This window comes from Natator depressus, chromosome 1 (assembly GCF_965152275.1).
Source record: "Natator depressus isolate rNatDep1 chromosome 1, rNatDep2.hap1, whole genome shotgun sequence".
Taxonomy (NCBI): Eukaryota; Metazoa; Chordata; order Testudines; family Cheloniidae; genus Natator; species Natator depressus.
The window spans coordinates 282,332,301-282,347,688 of NC_134234.1; the positions used below are offsets into that span (position 1 = coordinate 282,332,301).

The following is a 15,388-nucleotide window of genomic DNA, read 5'->3' on the forward strand; positions in this document are numbered from 1 at the left end:
AGAAATACTTATTATGTTTAGAATGTTTTATATCTGATATAAAATATCACTAATGTAAGCTTCAGAAATAATGGACATTTAACCATGCACAATAATCATGCAGTAATTTAATTGAGGGCTTCTACTAACATGATAAACCATGAGAGTGAAGCCTAAGTGATGCTTTACGGAGACCACAGAAGCCCTGAATGTCACTACGGATTTCTAGTGTATTTTATTTCTTATATTATGTGGTAATAAAAAACACAACATTGATTTTATACATGGTAAAATGGTATTAGCACTGTGTAACAATATAATTACAATAAAATATGAATTTGACATTGAAAATATTGATATTACCACTATTCAAAAATGTAGTTAGGGATAAGTGTGTTATTAAACTGCTCTTTTAACATGACGTCTGACATGTGATGCAGTATATGTCTGGTGGCCGGGTGTCTAGCCACTGGATGTCCAGTGAACATCCTTGCCAATGAACGAACACTCCAATGAATGAAATTCAAAAAAATTTAAAGGGCCCTGAGTGCATGTTGACACTGGAGGTATTAAAGGGACACTCTGAAATCTTTTTCAATTTGATTTTGTTTAAAAAAAAAAGGAAACTGTCAATTATAGCTTCAGAATCTGAATCCTTCCCACATTGTTAAGGCACAAGCAAGGCTCCACCATCCCTGGGGCTCCAGGGCCATTTTTTGCATGTCCTCTATGTTGTTAAGTTCCATAAGTTTTCTCTCTCCGAGTAGTGTTCAGTGGAGGGATTCTTTTGGTTTGCCCCACTTTAATGTTCCTCCAGCTGCTCAAGAATGTGTTCATTCTTAACACATGTCCCAAATATTTCCATCTTCTTTTCTGGATAACTTTACAGATAAGGGATTGTTGAACTCTGATGAATTTTGGCACTATTCATTCAATTGAATACCCAGTACTTTTCAAACATACTTGCTTTCAAGGGCATTTAGATGTCTGTCTATATACCTTTGGTGGATTTGCAGCTTTTACATCCATATGTTAAGATAAAAATAACATTTGAGATGAAGATTTGTAGGTCGGTCTGTAAATTATAGATTTTTTAATGACAAAATCTTACTTAAGCTGGTAAAGCTTCTCTGAAGTTGTGGGGGAAGGGGGATTCTTGTTTTTTTCCATCTGACAAACATTAATCCTCCCTCTTCCCCTCCTCACCCCTCATTTCTTATGGAGAATAAGACATATTACATCATCAAAGAGGTCACTGTAACTCCGGAAACAGGATGTGATAACTTTTTCTGTCTCTGCTGCCTAGCTGTTCACTTTGTGGAAGCAGAGTACACCACCTTGGACACCTTCTCCGTCTTCCTCCTTTTATCTACATAATCTCGAGTGCATAAGTTTAACACACATAAAATGGATGCACTCACCAATTCTGCAAGCTACAAATGTTGGGCTTTTAATAGGGTACCCAAAATGATCATTTTGGAATTATACTGCAGCTGCATATTTTATCCCTAAATGGGAGTGTCAAAGGTGCTGTTGGCCAAATCTGGATCTTGATTACTTGGAAGTGCCTCTTAAAATGTGAAGTGGAAACTAATTAGATGGGTGTGCAATAGTGGTTAGTGCAAGCTAATTGAATTGTCTGTGTTAATCCTTTGTTCTATGGAATTATTATCGAAATTATAAAACAGTCCAACCTTTTCTCTTAATTGGGTTTTACAAATGATATTTAACTGCACAATTTTTACACTGACAGAAGACTGTACATTAAAAGTCTTTACATATTTTATTTTTAATTTCTCTGGAATTTATTAACGAACTGCAATAAGAAAACTATCAAGCCTTTATTTTATTATGCAGTGTATTGCTATATACAGTAGTATTATGTAGTAACATGAGCTAAATTCAGACCAGTAAATTGTTCCTCCCAGGCCACCCATTTATTTCTGTGTCCCCCCCATCACCAGAAGAACTGTGCTCTTTGCATCTCAGAAGGGATTCACCACCAGTGGTCCTCTTCTGCAGCCCAGGCTATGATCTAATTTCTTCTGGGAGCTCCATACATCATTTATAACCTGTTAAGTAACAGACCAATTAAGTGTAACTATTTAACAATGCTATTCTAAGGAGAACAGGCCTCTCTGATTTTTATTTTTAATAGATAATGGTTTGTTGTTACACTAACCATTTTTAGAGTACAAGTTACTTGTAGAGCTGGTTAACAAATGGGATAATTTTTTATTAAAAAAAAAAGTGTCCCTTTTTCTTGTCAAAAGTTTTCAAATTCTAAAATTTGAAAAACGGAATGACTTTTTTCACACACAAAAAAAGAAAAGACAAGAAAAATTTGACCCTTTTTTGTGTAAGTTGTGAGAGTCAACATTTTTGACTGGCCCTATTTGTTTATGAAATTTAATTTGCCATTCATTATTTTTGCAGCGTGTGTCTTACCAAAATCATGGGGGGAGAAGGGGTTCTGCCAGTTGATTGAATTTTAGAAACACTTAAATCAGGAGAATATTGAACAACAGGAAATTCACTTGTCCTGTTAAAAATTTTCACAACTGATCATTTGTTCTAAAGTTTGTGCAGCTTTTAGACTTCACAAAATTTTCAGGATATTCAAAAAAACTATGATTGTAGGAATATACACAAATAATTTATGACTCCATACATCAAAGAAAACCAAACTTGGCCTTTTTATTCTTGAAAACATAAGATTAATTTTAAAAATACTGCATCAGCTCTTATGTTCAATGCTTAGTAGAATTGCTGAGGGAATAGTAGGAGATTAACCAACTATTTCTAGCCAGTCCAAGGGTTAGTTTCTCTTTCTAGGAGGCCTCATTCAATTTTTCTTAAGTAAGGTTTATTGAGTGACTTAAGCAAAATCAAAACAATATACTTTTATTCTGAAGTAAGAGTGTCCCCACACATTCATGCACTGAAATAACAAAAGATATGAGTTAAAAATCAATTGCCTGTGAAAGTTAGGCTCTCTTTTGAGGTATTCTGGGCAGAAACAGAAGGTGTGAACTTCAGTGTATGTAGATTAGGCCTACTCATCACTCCATGTGGACCCAAGCAAGGAGGCAACAGGAAGAGGAGTTGCATTCCCATTGAGCTATGGGTCTACACCAGGGTCCCCATATATGCAAAATTTAAAGATGTCCCACTGTGTCCTAGAAGGCAGCTCTTTAAAGATTAGGGATTTTTCTTCATATTTTTTAGTCATCCTGTATCTCTGTGCTAGTGTGTACTGTTTATCCTAGTGTACCGAGGTGGCTGTAGAGAGCTGCCTTTCCTTAGCTCTTGTGTGCTATAACTGGGTCAGACACCTTATGACATGAAGACCTTGTCCATGCTCAACCTTGAACTGAGTCTAAGCTTTCTTTAAAAATGGTTGTAACTAAATTGGTTATTTTGCATAGTTAGAGCCAAACGGTTTTTAAAACCATTTTTCAAAACCCAGAATGCCTTTTTAACCATGTCTTTGATATGATTTTTTTAGCTGAAACCATGTCTAAATGAAGACCAAACATGGTTCCTTAACTCATTTCACAGCCTGTTATGGGTGGGATCTAAATTTACTGGGTTGGGTTTTTTCTATGCTCAAATAGCAGAGTATTGGAGAGAGGTAGGAAATTATGCTAGTCTAGATGGACCCCAAAGACCTAACTGACTGTGCCTCCAAATGAGACATCACATTGAAAGAAAGCAATGTAAATATGTGATTTAAAATGTTGTGCCATGAATGGCCGAGTGATATTCCCATAATCAATTATCTAGGAGTTATCTGAAAGCATAGAAGCCCAAAATGATTTGTAGGAGGAAAGTGGTTAGAATATCTCAAACACCTGTATTTATTTATCCAGTATACCTGTTGAGTTTTGTAATATAATTAGGGCTATTTTCCTCCAAAGTGAGGAGGACCAAATCTTGCTCACTTTACTGATGTGATTTATTCCCTAACTCAATTCAATGAATATAGTGTTTACATATGTTACTGAGGCCTGCCTAATGGGTGAATTACCTCATAAATGGGACAATTCCAAGCTCACACTGAAGTATTAATCTTTGAATATTACCATGAAAATGGATGTATAAGATATATCCAGTCACACATATTGGGCTAGGCAGTGACAGACCCTGGCACAGGGGCTTGAGTGAGAGTACTCATGGAGCCTCACTGAGTGGAAGCACCATAAAAGTTCCTGGATTTGTGGCAAAGGGAAGTAGAAGCAATACATTATGTTCCTTGATTACTCAGGAGCTTGTGGAATCCCCTGCAGACTCTGCAGGACAGAGGGATCTCCTAAGGTCTGGGAGAATGAAAAAAAAACACACTGAGTTGGAGAGTGCAAAAATATACTTATTTTGTCTTCTGATAGTGGGACTCACTTTAAATTATTTATAGCGCCTGGAAAAGAAATATAGTATGGTTGTTACTAGGACTGTCGATTAATCTCAGTTAACGCACGCGATTAACTAAAAAAATTAATCTCAATTAATCGCAGTTTTAATCGCACTGTTCAACCATAGAATTGTATTAAATATTTTAGATGTTTTTCTACATTTTCAAATATATTGGTTCCAATTACAACACAGAATACAAAGTGTACAGTGCTCACTTTATATTTTTATTACAAATATTTACACTGTAAAAATGATAAACAAAAAATAGTATTTCAATTCATCTCATACAAGTACTGTAGTGCAATCTCTTTATTGTAAAATTGCAACTTACAAATGTAGATTTTTTTATGGTTACATAACTGCATTCAAAAACAAAACAATTCAAAATTTTAGAACCTACAAGTCCACTCAGTCCTACTTCTTGTTCAGCCAATCGCTAAGACAAACAAGTTTGTTTACATTTACGGGAGATAATGCTGTCCACGTCTTACTTACAATGTCACCAGAAAGCGAGAACAGGCGTTCGCATGGCACTTTTGTAGCTGGCATTGCAAAGTATTTATGTGCCAGATATGCTAAACATTCGAATGCCCCTGCATGCTTCGGCCACCATTCCAGAGGACATGCTTCCATGCTGATAGTGCTTGTTAAAAAAAAAATAGTGTTAATTAAATTTGTGACTCCTTGGGGGAGAATTGTGTGTCTCCACCTCTGTTTTACCTGCATTCTGCCATATATTTCATGTTATAGCAGTCTTGGATCATGATCCAGCACATGTTGTTCATTTTAAGAACACATTCACTGCAGATTTGACAAAACGCAAAAAAGGTACAAATGTGAGATTTCTAAAGATAGCTACAGCACTCAACCCAAAGTTTGAGACTCTGAAGTGCCTTCCAAACTCTGAGAGGGACGAGGTGTGGAGCATGCTTTCAGAAGTCTGAAAAGAGCAACACTCCGATCTGGAAACTACAGAACCCAAACCACCAAAAAAGAAAATCAGCCGTCTGGTGGTGGCATCTGACTCAGATCATGAAAATGAACATGCGTCAGTCAGCACTGCTTTGGATTATTGAGCAGAACACGTCATCAGCATGGACGCATGTCCTCTGGAATGGTGGTTGAAGCATGGGACATATGATTCTTTAGCGCATCTGGCATGTAAATATCTTGTGACGCCCGCTACAACAGTGCCATGTGAACGCCTGTTCTCACTTTCAGGGGACATTGTAAACAAGAAGCGGGCAGCATTATCTTCTGCAAATCTTAACAAACTTGTTTGTCTGAGAGACTGGCTGAACAAGAAATAGGACTGAGTGGACTTGAAGGCTCTAAAGTTTTGCATTGTTTTGTTTTTGAATGCAGTTTTTTGTACATAATTCTACATCTGTATGTTCAACTTTCATGATAAAGAGATTGCACTAGAGTATTTGTATGAGGTGAATTGAAAAATACTTTTTCTTTTTTTTACAGTGCAAATATTTGTAATCAAAAATATAAAGTGAGCACTGTACACTTTGTATTCTGTGTTGTAATTGAAATCAATATATTTGAAAATGTAGAAAACATCCAAAAATATTTAAATAAATGGTATTCTATTGTTTAACAGCATGATTAATCGCAATTAGTTTTTTTTAATCACTTGATAGCCCTAGTTGTTACAGAGACATGATAGTGCTTCCCTCATTGTAAGTTTCATAGATTTTTTTTTAAATGCTAGAAGGGATCATCTAAAGTGATACAACCACAGCTCAGAAGAGCTTGTTTCTTCTTCCAAAAGCATTAACTCCATAGCTGCTAAAGAGACATAGTGTCAGGGTCCTTTGCAGGCAAAAATGGGGCCCATGTTAGCTTCACAGTCACTGCCAAGCCAGTGTATCTTTGACATGGAACTCCACTGAGGTCAGCAGAGCTGAATCCAGAATTGATGACATTATGAAAAGTAGTTACTACAGATAGCTGATACCCAAGTTTAGCGGGCAATGAGTGGATAGTGGAATCCAGGTTAGATGGAGTTTTTAGATGTTAATGTTTTGGCTATTGTAAAAACACAAGTTTTAAATTTTGAAATGGCACCAGTCCACAATCAGTTGAACCTATTGTGCATCTGTTGGGTTTTATTAAGGATTTAATTTATTGTGTATTTCTTGGTAGAGAAGATTTAAAAAATGTCTCAATCGATAAGAAATCTACTGTCTACCTTCCCCAAGGAAACAAACAAAAACATGACATTTTTGAAACATTTAGAGTCAAAATGAATCCTGGAGTGATTTTTTTGAAGTATTATAAACCTGAAGTGCTGAAATAATAGCACAATAGTGTGGCAAAGGTGACCTTGTAAAATTATTTTATTCTGGTAACAGCTCTTTGTGCAATGAGTTAACAACAAGTATTTTGAGACTCTAAAACAAATTTAGGACATTAGTTAGAGAGAGATGAGTCTGGATGTATCATAAGCATCAGATGATATGTTGCACTATTGTATTTTTGGTGTTAATATTTTGTGAAACTTTTCTATAATTACTTTGTTTACCAGTATTTCTTTCCATACAATGGTTTTGTGACAACTATCTCCCATTATGTTTTATTTATTTCTTTAATAATACAACTGAAGTAACTGTATTAAAAATAATTATTAGTTAGCAATGAGAACTTCTAAGACCTCCTACCTGTGTGCCAGTCATGATTTATATAATAGAAATATTTACCCTTTTTGTTGGAAACACTTCAGCCAATGAGTTGTGGAATCCTTCTAGAAATCATTGATACTATATAGATCAATCCAAGGCATTTTTAATTCTTCCTTGACTTTGTTTACACAGTAGCTGGGATAAAGTTTGATACTCTTTCCTTTCTGTTTCTATAGGTCCTGTACAGATTAAAGGAAAAAATTCAGTTCTCACTGCGACAAGATAAGGAGAAAAAACAGGAGATCCACCTTTCACCCATTCCCCTGCAGACCACTCGGTCTGAGTGCAAGACAGCAAACAGAATGGTCCAACCTGAACAGGCTCCTAAAGCTGTTAATGTCATAGTGGACCCTCAAGGCCAATGTGTTCCTGAGATCAAACCTCCACTCTCTGCCAGTCCATCACCTTTCAAAATGAAACCTGTGGGCCTTCAAGAAAGGTAGGATTATGCCCAGGCACACTCCATATTTACTGTCTCATTTTAAGATCTCGAAGCATAGTTTGATGTGCACCTCCTCCTTCAGAGAAGCACTAAAAGGTGCCCATCCAATACAGTGAGTGCCTTTGACGTACATGTTAAAACACAGGAACGTTGGAGAACACGAAGTAATAATCGACCAAAGCAGCAACACTTCTTTTCCCTTGCACCCTGTCATGCATCATTTGATCATCAGTCACATGAACTGTTTAATCCCTCCCCCATCACACTTCCCACCAGACAGAAATCCCACCCTCAGTTGCCTCAGGATAGGTCTACACTGAAATCGAACACCTGCAGCTGGCCTGTGTCTGGTGACTCAGGCTTGGACTAGCGGTCTGTTTAATTACGGTGTAGATGCTCAGGATTGGGGTGGAGCCTGGGCTCTATGACCCTCCCCCATCACGGGGTTCCAGAGCCCGAGTCAAGCCCAAGCCCAAACCATCTACATCCCAATTAAACAGCCCTGTAGCTAGGTTTGCCAACTTTCCGATTGCAGAAATACCCTCTCTCCCTCGGTCATTTTCACCGGGCTAGGCAGGGGTTTGGGGTGCAGGAGGGAGTGAGGGCTCTGGCTGGGTGTGTGGGCTCTGGGGTGGGGCCAGAAATGAGGGGTTCAGGGTGCAGGGGGGCTCTGGGCTGGGCAGTTCAGAGTGCGAGAGGGGATGCGGGCTCAGGGAGTGAGTTTGGGTGTGGGAGGGGGCTTAGGGCTGGGGCAGGGGGTTGGAGTATGGGAGGGGTTTCAGGGTGCAAGCACCGGGCGGCACTTACCTCAGGCAGCTTCCGGAAGCAACTGACATTTCTCTCTGGCTCCTAGGCAGAGGGACAGCCAGGCAGTTCTGTGCACCGCCCCTGTCCACAGGCACTGCCCCTGCAGCTCCCATTAGTTGTGGTTCCTGGCCAATGGGAGCTGCAGAACTGGAGCTCGAGACAGGGGCAGCACGCGGAGCCCCCCATGGCCATACTTCTGCCTAGGAGCTGGAGGGAAATGCCAGCCGCTTTTGGGAGCCACACAGATCCAGGGCAGGCAGGGAGCCTGCCTTAGCCTTGTTGTGTTGCCAACCGGAATTTTAATGGCCAGTCAGTAGTGCTGACCAGAACCGCCAGAATCCCTTTTCGACCAGGAGCTCGAGTCAAAAACTGGACACCTGGCAACCCTATCCGTAGTCCGAGTCAGCTGACACAGGGAAGCTGCGGGTGTTTGATTGCAGTGTAGACATACTCTCAGGTCACAATTCCAACCTTTTCTTTGCATCCTGCAAAGCCTTAGTGGGCATTGGAGTCGGAGGGCAACTAATGCCTTTGGGTCTGCAAAATGGCTAAAACAAAAGCACAGAGAACTGCCCCATCGACTCTGAAACCTCTCTACCCCAAATAGACCACAGGACGGGGGCAGTGCCATGGCATGGGGGTTGCAACATGGAAGCACCATGTAGGGTATGCCTAGTGCCTTGGTTTTCTTTGGTTTGGCCTTGCACTGCTCTCTGCCATTACCTTGTTCTCCCTCTTTTTTGACTGTTGATTCACTGGCTGAGTATTATTCAAATCCCAGTTTGTGCACTCTCTAGGGCAGGTACTGTCTTCATGGTGTACGAGAGGGCCCTAATCCCTGTCTGGGTTCCTTAGGCATGACTGCAGTATAACTAATCAACATCATCCAGCCAGGAAAGCTTGTTCTGCCCCCTCTCCCTTGATATCACTCATCAAATGGGTGACCCCACTGCCATATTTGGCAGCCAGGGGGGAATCTGTGACTCCACTTCTTTTGGAGGGGATGGAGGTTGGGCAATCGCAGAGAAGCACTATGACTTCTGCCTGCAGGGTTGCCCACTCACACAGAGGTACCACTCTATGTAAAGCTGCTGGGGAATTTTTCGACAAATTGTGTTTTGCCAAAAAAATGCCAATTCATCAAAACCAAAATGCCTCATGAAACAGGGTTGGTTTTGGCAGATCTCCCAACTCAGAAGGGGGGAGCAAAGCTTTGAAATTGGTAACATGGGACATTGTGACATTTTCAAACTAGAAAGATGCAGTTTTTTGAGTCAAAGTGACTTTTTGTTTCAAACTTTTAGTAAATTAAGACCAAAAAGGGGGGAAAAAAACCCAACTGAAATCAAAATGAAACATTCTGAAATTGAAAAGTTTCCATTGATTGGAACCTTTTATTTATTTATTTGGTTGGTTGGTTGGATTTTTGGTTTCTGAAAATTTTCAAGATTTTGACTTTTTGTCAGGATCTGGGACAGGCAAAATTTTAGAAATCTCAAAAATTCTCACTTGGTGGGAAAACCTTTTCCTACCCAGCCCTAACTGGGTGTCTCAGCTGCACTGCTCTGCAGTGCCAGGTCAGGATTTCGCTCTCTAATCTCTCCTCTGATACAGAAGCAAACATTGTTCACAGTTACCACTATTGATGTATCACTGAAACAATTCTGTGGTTTGTCCAGCTTCTTAAAATATATTTTGTTTATGGATAATTCAGTAGATTCTTTGCACATTTTTTACTGCCTCTTTCTCCAGCAAGAATCTTGCTTACCATTTTATATAATAAAGAGTTTTCCCAATAGGCTATGCAGCTAACATTTGCATTTATCAGAGGTATTTAATGTCTCTAATAAAATATATGCCACACATACTCTGGGACTGTAATACCATGATTAAGGCAGTTGAGAAGAAGCATGATTGTCTTCCTGATACCACTGCGATCCCAAATCATCGGTCCATCTGTAGCAGTAGTGGTAAAATAGGAAAGAGAGACAAAATCCTTGCATGACTTTAATTTTTGGGGGGGAGAATAAGGCTTTATTTCCTGCTAACAGAATTTATCAAAATCACATCAAACCTCAGCCTTCATTACCAACTATATATCCTGAAACTACCATTGTTTATTAGGAATCCTTTGTAACAGAGCTCACTTTAAAGAAAGATCAAAACTTGTGTGATATAAGAGTTTCTTACATCTGAACTACGGGCCTTGTGCTGCAGTGATCACTCAGTGTCACAGTCGAGTTGTTGGATGATGGGACAGTGACATCTAGAGGAGGGAGAAAAGATTGCAGTGTATCTTGGGTTTCATTCCTGAGTAGGACGAAAAGATTCCGTTGGAAAGATGGGCACGTTTCTTTCTGCAGCCCTTTCAGTTGCCCGGCTTTGGGTTCTTGTCCTGTATCACTTTTAGCTGAAGGTTTTCAAGTGTCCCTTTAAGCAGCTCCCTATTTCACTGAAGTGGATCTGGAAACACTCATTCAGCAGAATGTTAGCTAAAGCATTCCATTTCAACTTTTGTTCTGGTTTTGAGGAAATGCTATCATGACCATAACAGGCGCTGTACCTCAATAGGTGAATTCTCTTCTCCAGTATTAATAAAAAAAAGGTCTTTCCATATTTGGCAGATGGTAAATGTTTGCCCCATGGAAGAGATGGTGGTTAAAGATATACATGAATGACATAGAGACTGGCTATGTCTAAGCTATGTTTCTTGATTCCTTTTTTCATTCTGGTTATTTAGTGATTCTTGGCAAGGAAGGTGAAGGGCCTTCTTCAAGGCCTTCTGGAATCTTGTAAATTATTCAGCAGAAGGTTCTTGAAAATTGATGTTTGCTGGCATTCCCCTGTTTCCCTAAGTGACAAAGGCCTATTATATTGGCAGCATGCCTGGTCCCATTACTGACCCAACAAGCAGGAGAACTAATGTTCTCCAATAAATGTCTCCTGTGAGGCACTGCAATAGTTCCTTGGCGCTTACACTTTCTCTTCTGTCATATTGCATGCTGCATGATCATTTATTTTTATATTTAAACTCTTATGAATTGGCCTGCAAACCAATATTTTTCCAATGAAAGGGTCAAGCCTAATTTTGATCTCCACTGGTCCAGAGTTAATCTGATTTACACACTGTAACCAAAATCAGAATCTGATGGATAGTGATTTGGTATTTTAAATTGTAGTCTGACTAGTAAAATACTTCTTCTTTTCACGTCCTAGTCACAAACTAGATGTTTTTCCAGAACCGTGCACGATGGCTCTTTCCATTGCTGCAGCGAGATCCTCCTTTGTACAGCTCTCCCCAGGAGTCGGCAAATGAGCAGATGCTCCACAGTGTACACTTCACCGCTCTCGCATGCATTTGTGCATTCAGTAAAGCACTGAAAACCCTATTAGAGCTATTAACAAGTTAAACACAAAAGTGCTGGGTGTCCATTACAAAAGGAGCAAAGGAGATAAGTTACCACACCAGCAAATCATGCATATGATTTACTAGTGGAATTACTCCTTTATCCATCTATTATTAGACCAGCCATACTGGGTCAGACCAATGATCCACCTAGCCCATTATCCTATCTTCTGACAGCAGTTAATGCCAGGTGCTTCAGAGGGAATGAACAGAACAGGGCATCCCCTTTTGTCCACTCCGAGCTTCTGGCAGCCAGTGACTCACAGAGCATGAGGTGCATCCCTAACCATCTTGTCTAATAGCCATTGATGGACCTAGCCTCCATGAACTTATCTAATTCTTTTTTTGAACCCATTTATAGTTTTCATCTTCATGACATCCCCGGCAGTGAATTCCACAGATTGACTGTGAGTGGTGTATAGATGTGCTTCCTTTTGTTTGTTTTAAGCCTGATGCCTATTAATTTCATTGGGTGAGTCCTTGTTTGTGCATTATGTGAAGAGGTAAATAACAGTTCCTTATTCACTTTCTCCATAACATTTATGATTTTATAGACCTCTGTCATATCACACCCTTCCCCCCCACCCCCATCGTCTCTTTTCCAAGCTGATCAGTCCCAGTCTTTCTAATCCCCCCTTATATGGAAGCTGTTCCATACCCCTAATAATTTTTGTTGCCATTCTCTGTACTTTTTCCAATTCTAAAATATCTTTTTTGAGATTTGGTGAAGAGCACTGCATGCAGTATTCAAGATATGGGCATACCGTGAATTCACATAGTGGCATTATGATATTTTCTGTCTTTTTATCTATCCCTTTCCTAATGGTTCCTAACATTCTGTTAGCTTTCTTTACTGCTGCTGCTGCTGCGTAGATAGTTTTTAGAGAACTATCCATGAGGACTCCAAGATCTCTTTTGTGAATGGTAACAGCTAATTTAGACTCCATCATTTTGTATGTATACTTGGGATTGTTTTTTCCCATGTGCATTACTTTGCATTTATCAACACTGAATTTCATCTGCTGTTTTCTGGTCCAGTGACCCAAGTTGTGTGAGATCTCTTTGTAACTCTCTACAGTCTTTTTTGGACTTAATTATCTTGAGTAATTTTATATTGTCTGCAAATTTTGCCACATCACTGTTTATCCCTTTTTGGAGATAATTTTATGAATATGTTGAACAGCACTGGTCCCAGTACAGATCCCTGGGGGACACCACTATTTACCTCTCTCCATTGTGAAAACTGATAATTTATTCCTACCCTTTTTTCCCCTGACTTTTAACCAGTTACTGATCCATGAGCTTATATATTAACTAATAACTATTGTGACCCAGTAGTTAGAAACACTTAAGGGAGGCAAAAAAATTGATGCTCTTGTTTACTACATTAATATAATAAAAGTCAAATAAGAAAGTATCACTATTTGAGAAAATCTCCGTTTAATAAGACAAGAAGTGTTATCCAGCAATTCTCTCTGGTCCTGTTCTGATTTTTGAATTAGAACTTAGTTGGTGCTGTAGATATAATTATCCTATTACATAATCTCATTATGACTAAAGATGTTGCTGAGATTTTCTGCCATTAAATGAAATATTCTATTGTGAGTAATCACTTAAAGCAATACTTTGTGGGTAGCACCTTGCAGTTGGAATATTGTAAACATGCCAATGTTTGTAGTTTCTGACATATGTATGAGAACTTAATATATTTACAGGAAGGGGCCTTGAATTTCCTGGCCAAAATATACTTGCTTTGCATAGATTTGGAGGATAAATTTACTCTATTGTGTTGAGCTGAATATGCTTTTGGCATTCTTAATTTAACTGTCAGGGATTGTTTCCAGGAAAATGTCGATGTAAAAGCAGAACTATATGGCAACCCAAAAGAATTAGCTGGAGAACATGTTTGAAGAGATATAGAAATGACACCTTGCCCTGTCAAAAGGAATTAGAGAAGCAGCAAGGACTAGTAAACTGAGTTTGAGATGGGAGCCAGAAAATCCTGATTTCCAATCCCATCTCTGCCACTGATTCACTGCGTAGACTTCGACAAGCCACATAAACGCTCTATTTCCATGTTCCTATCTGTAGGCATACCTACCTCACAGGAGTATTTAAAGGATTAAAATAAGAATAATAATCTAAAGACCATTGGAAAGACTCCCATGACTTTCAGTGGACTTTGGATCGTGCTCTAGCTGAGTACAGGGCCTTCAGTCTGGCCAAGGAAGAGCTGTGCAGATCCCCTAACCTTTGGCCTCAGGCTGAAGAGAAAATTCTGTCCACTCCAAACCCTTTTGCAAAGCCTGTTTACTTGGACTTTATGGAAAGGACAAGAATTTGAATGAGTCTGAACTGCCCCATTTATCTCAATGGGACATCAACTCAGATGCCAACCTAAGGATGATCATTTAAATGTCAATTTTTACTGTTTCTCTGCTGATTATTTCAGTAGAGGCATCCAGCATATGGGGAGTGTTTTCACTGTGGTTGAAGCGATCTGAAACAGTATTGAGAGATGTAAATAACTGGAAGGTCTGTTGGATAGTTGATTTAGATCAGTTCTTTATATAAGATTCTGAAATGGAAGAGAAAAGATCTAGATGATTGGAAATTCCTTGGGAGGAAATCCTTAGTGAAGAACAAAAGATTTCATGGAAGTGGGGAAGGATTTTTTTTTGTTTTGGAAGACAAGAGTAATCTATTTGTCTAGATATTTATATCCCCCTGCCCCTTTTCATAGTATTTAAATTATATAGATTTTTAGAATAGTTATTATAGAACCCTGATGGCTTCATCTATATGGATGGCTGATGGCTGCATTCTATGGACTATTCCATGAGGGGTGGATCCATTGTTTGCGATGACATCTACCTATCAACATCTAGGTCTTTAGACCACATCCAACACCTGAGTGCCTCATGGACTTTCTCTCTTTGTCTTGAATGCTTCTTGCCAGATTGGTCCAAACTCAGCTAGAATAGATGGTTCACTTCCCCTCCCTAACTCTGGTGTTCCTTAGGCAGGTGATACTATCCCAGATTTCCTCCATCTTTCCTGCAAAGTAGGAAATTTTTGTAGCTGGTGACATTTGTTTCTGGGACCAGACAATCCAGGCAAATTAGCCCACCAAATATTCAGTACAATTTCACTGATTGCAACTTCAGATTCTCTTGAAAGAAGAGAAGTAAGTGTTCAGTCTAGCTGCAAGACACAAATGCCTGTGCTAGAATTTGTATTTTCCTTTTTACACTTTCTTAGCCAGGAATTTTTAACATACTTTTACTATATGGCCAGATCTCTTATCTTGCGTTTATTCTTGTTACTGTAGTTGCTACTGGTTTTAGCTTGTACACAGGAAACTGCAGTGCCAATCAATTTAGTTCCCAAGGTGACAGGAAACCCTATTTGGTCGGATGTTGATTGTGCTTGTCTTTACTGCTCCACCCATCACATTTTCTTCCTTTTTGGCTGAAGTTAAGACAAATTAATCATTGGCCACCATCTGGCAGACAGTTTTGGTGGTTTGTCAGTTAATTGTCAAGCTGACCTGTTTAAAAGTAATAAGTAGTATAACAAACTGAGGGGAAGTATCAGTGGTAGGACTAAAACCTTTCTAGAGGCCTAGAATCATGCACTGATTTCTGACAG

At 39.2% G+C, this 15,388-nt stretch overlaps 1 protein-coding gene across 4 annotated transcripts in view; it reads left to right on the plus strand.

The window, feature by feature from the left end:
- Nucleotides 1-15,388, plus strand: part of PTPRR (protein tyrosine phosphatase receptor type R) — a 191,199-nt gene that overhangs the window by 115,411 nt on the left and 60,400 nt on the right. For all 4 annotated transcript variants that reach the window (XM_074942047.1, XM_074942046.1, XM_074942050.1 and 1 more), the window contains one exon: nucleotides 7,259-7,521. In XM_074942047.1, the coding sequence (XP_074798148.1) occupies nucleotides 7,259-7,521 (263 nt within the window). The remainder of the gene's footprint in view (nucleotides 1-7,258; nucleotides 7,522-15,388) is intronic.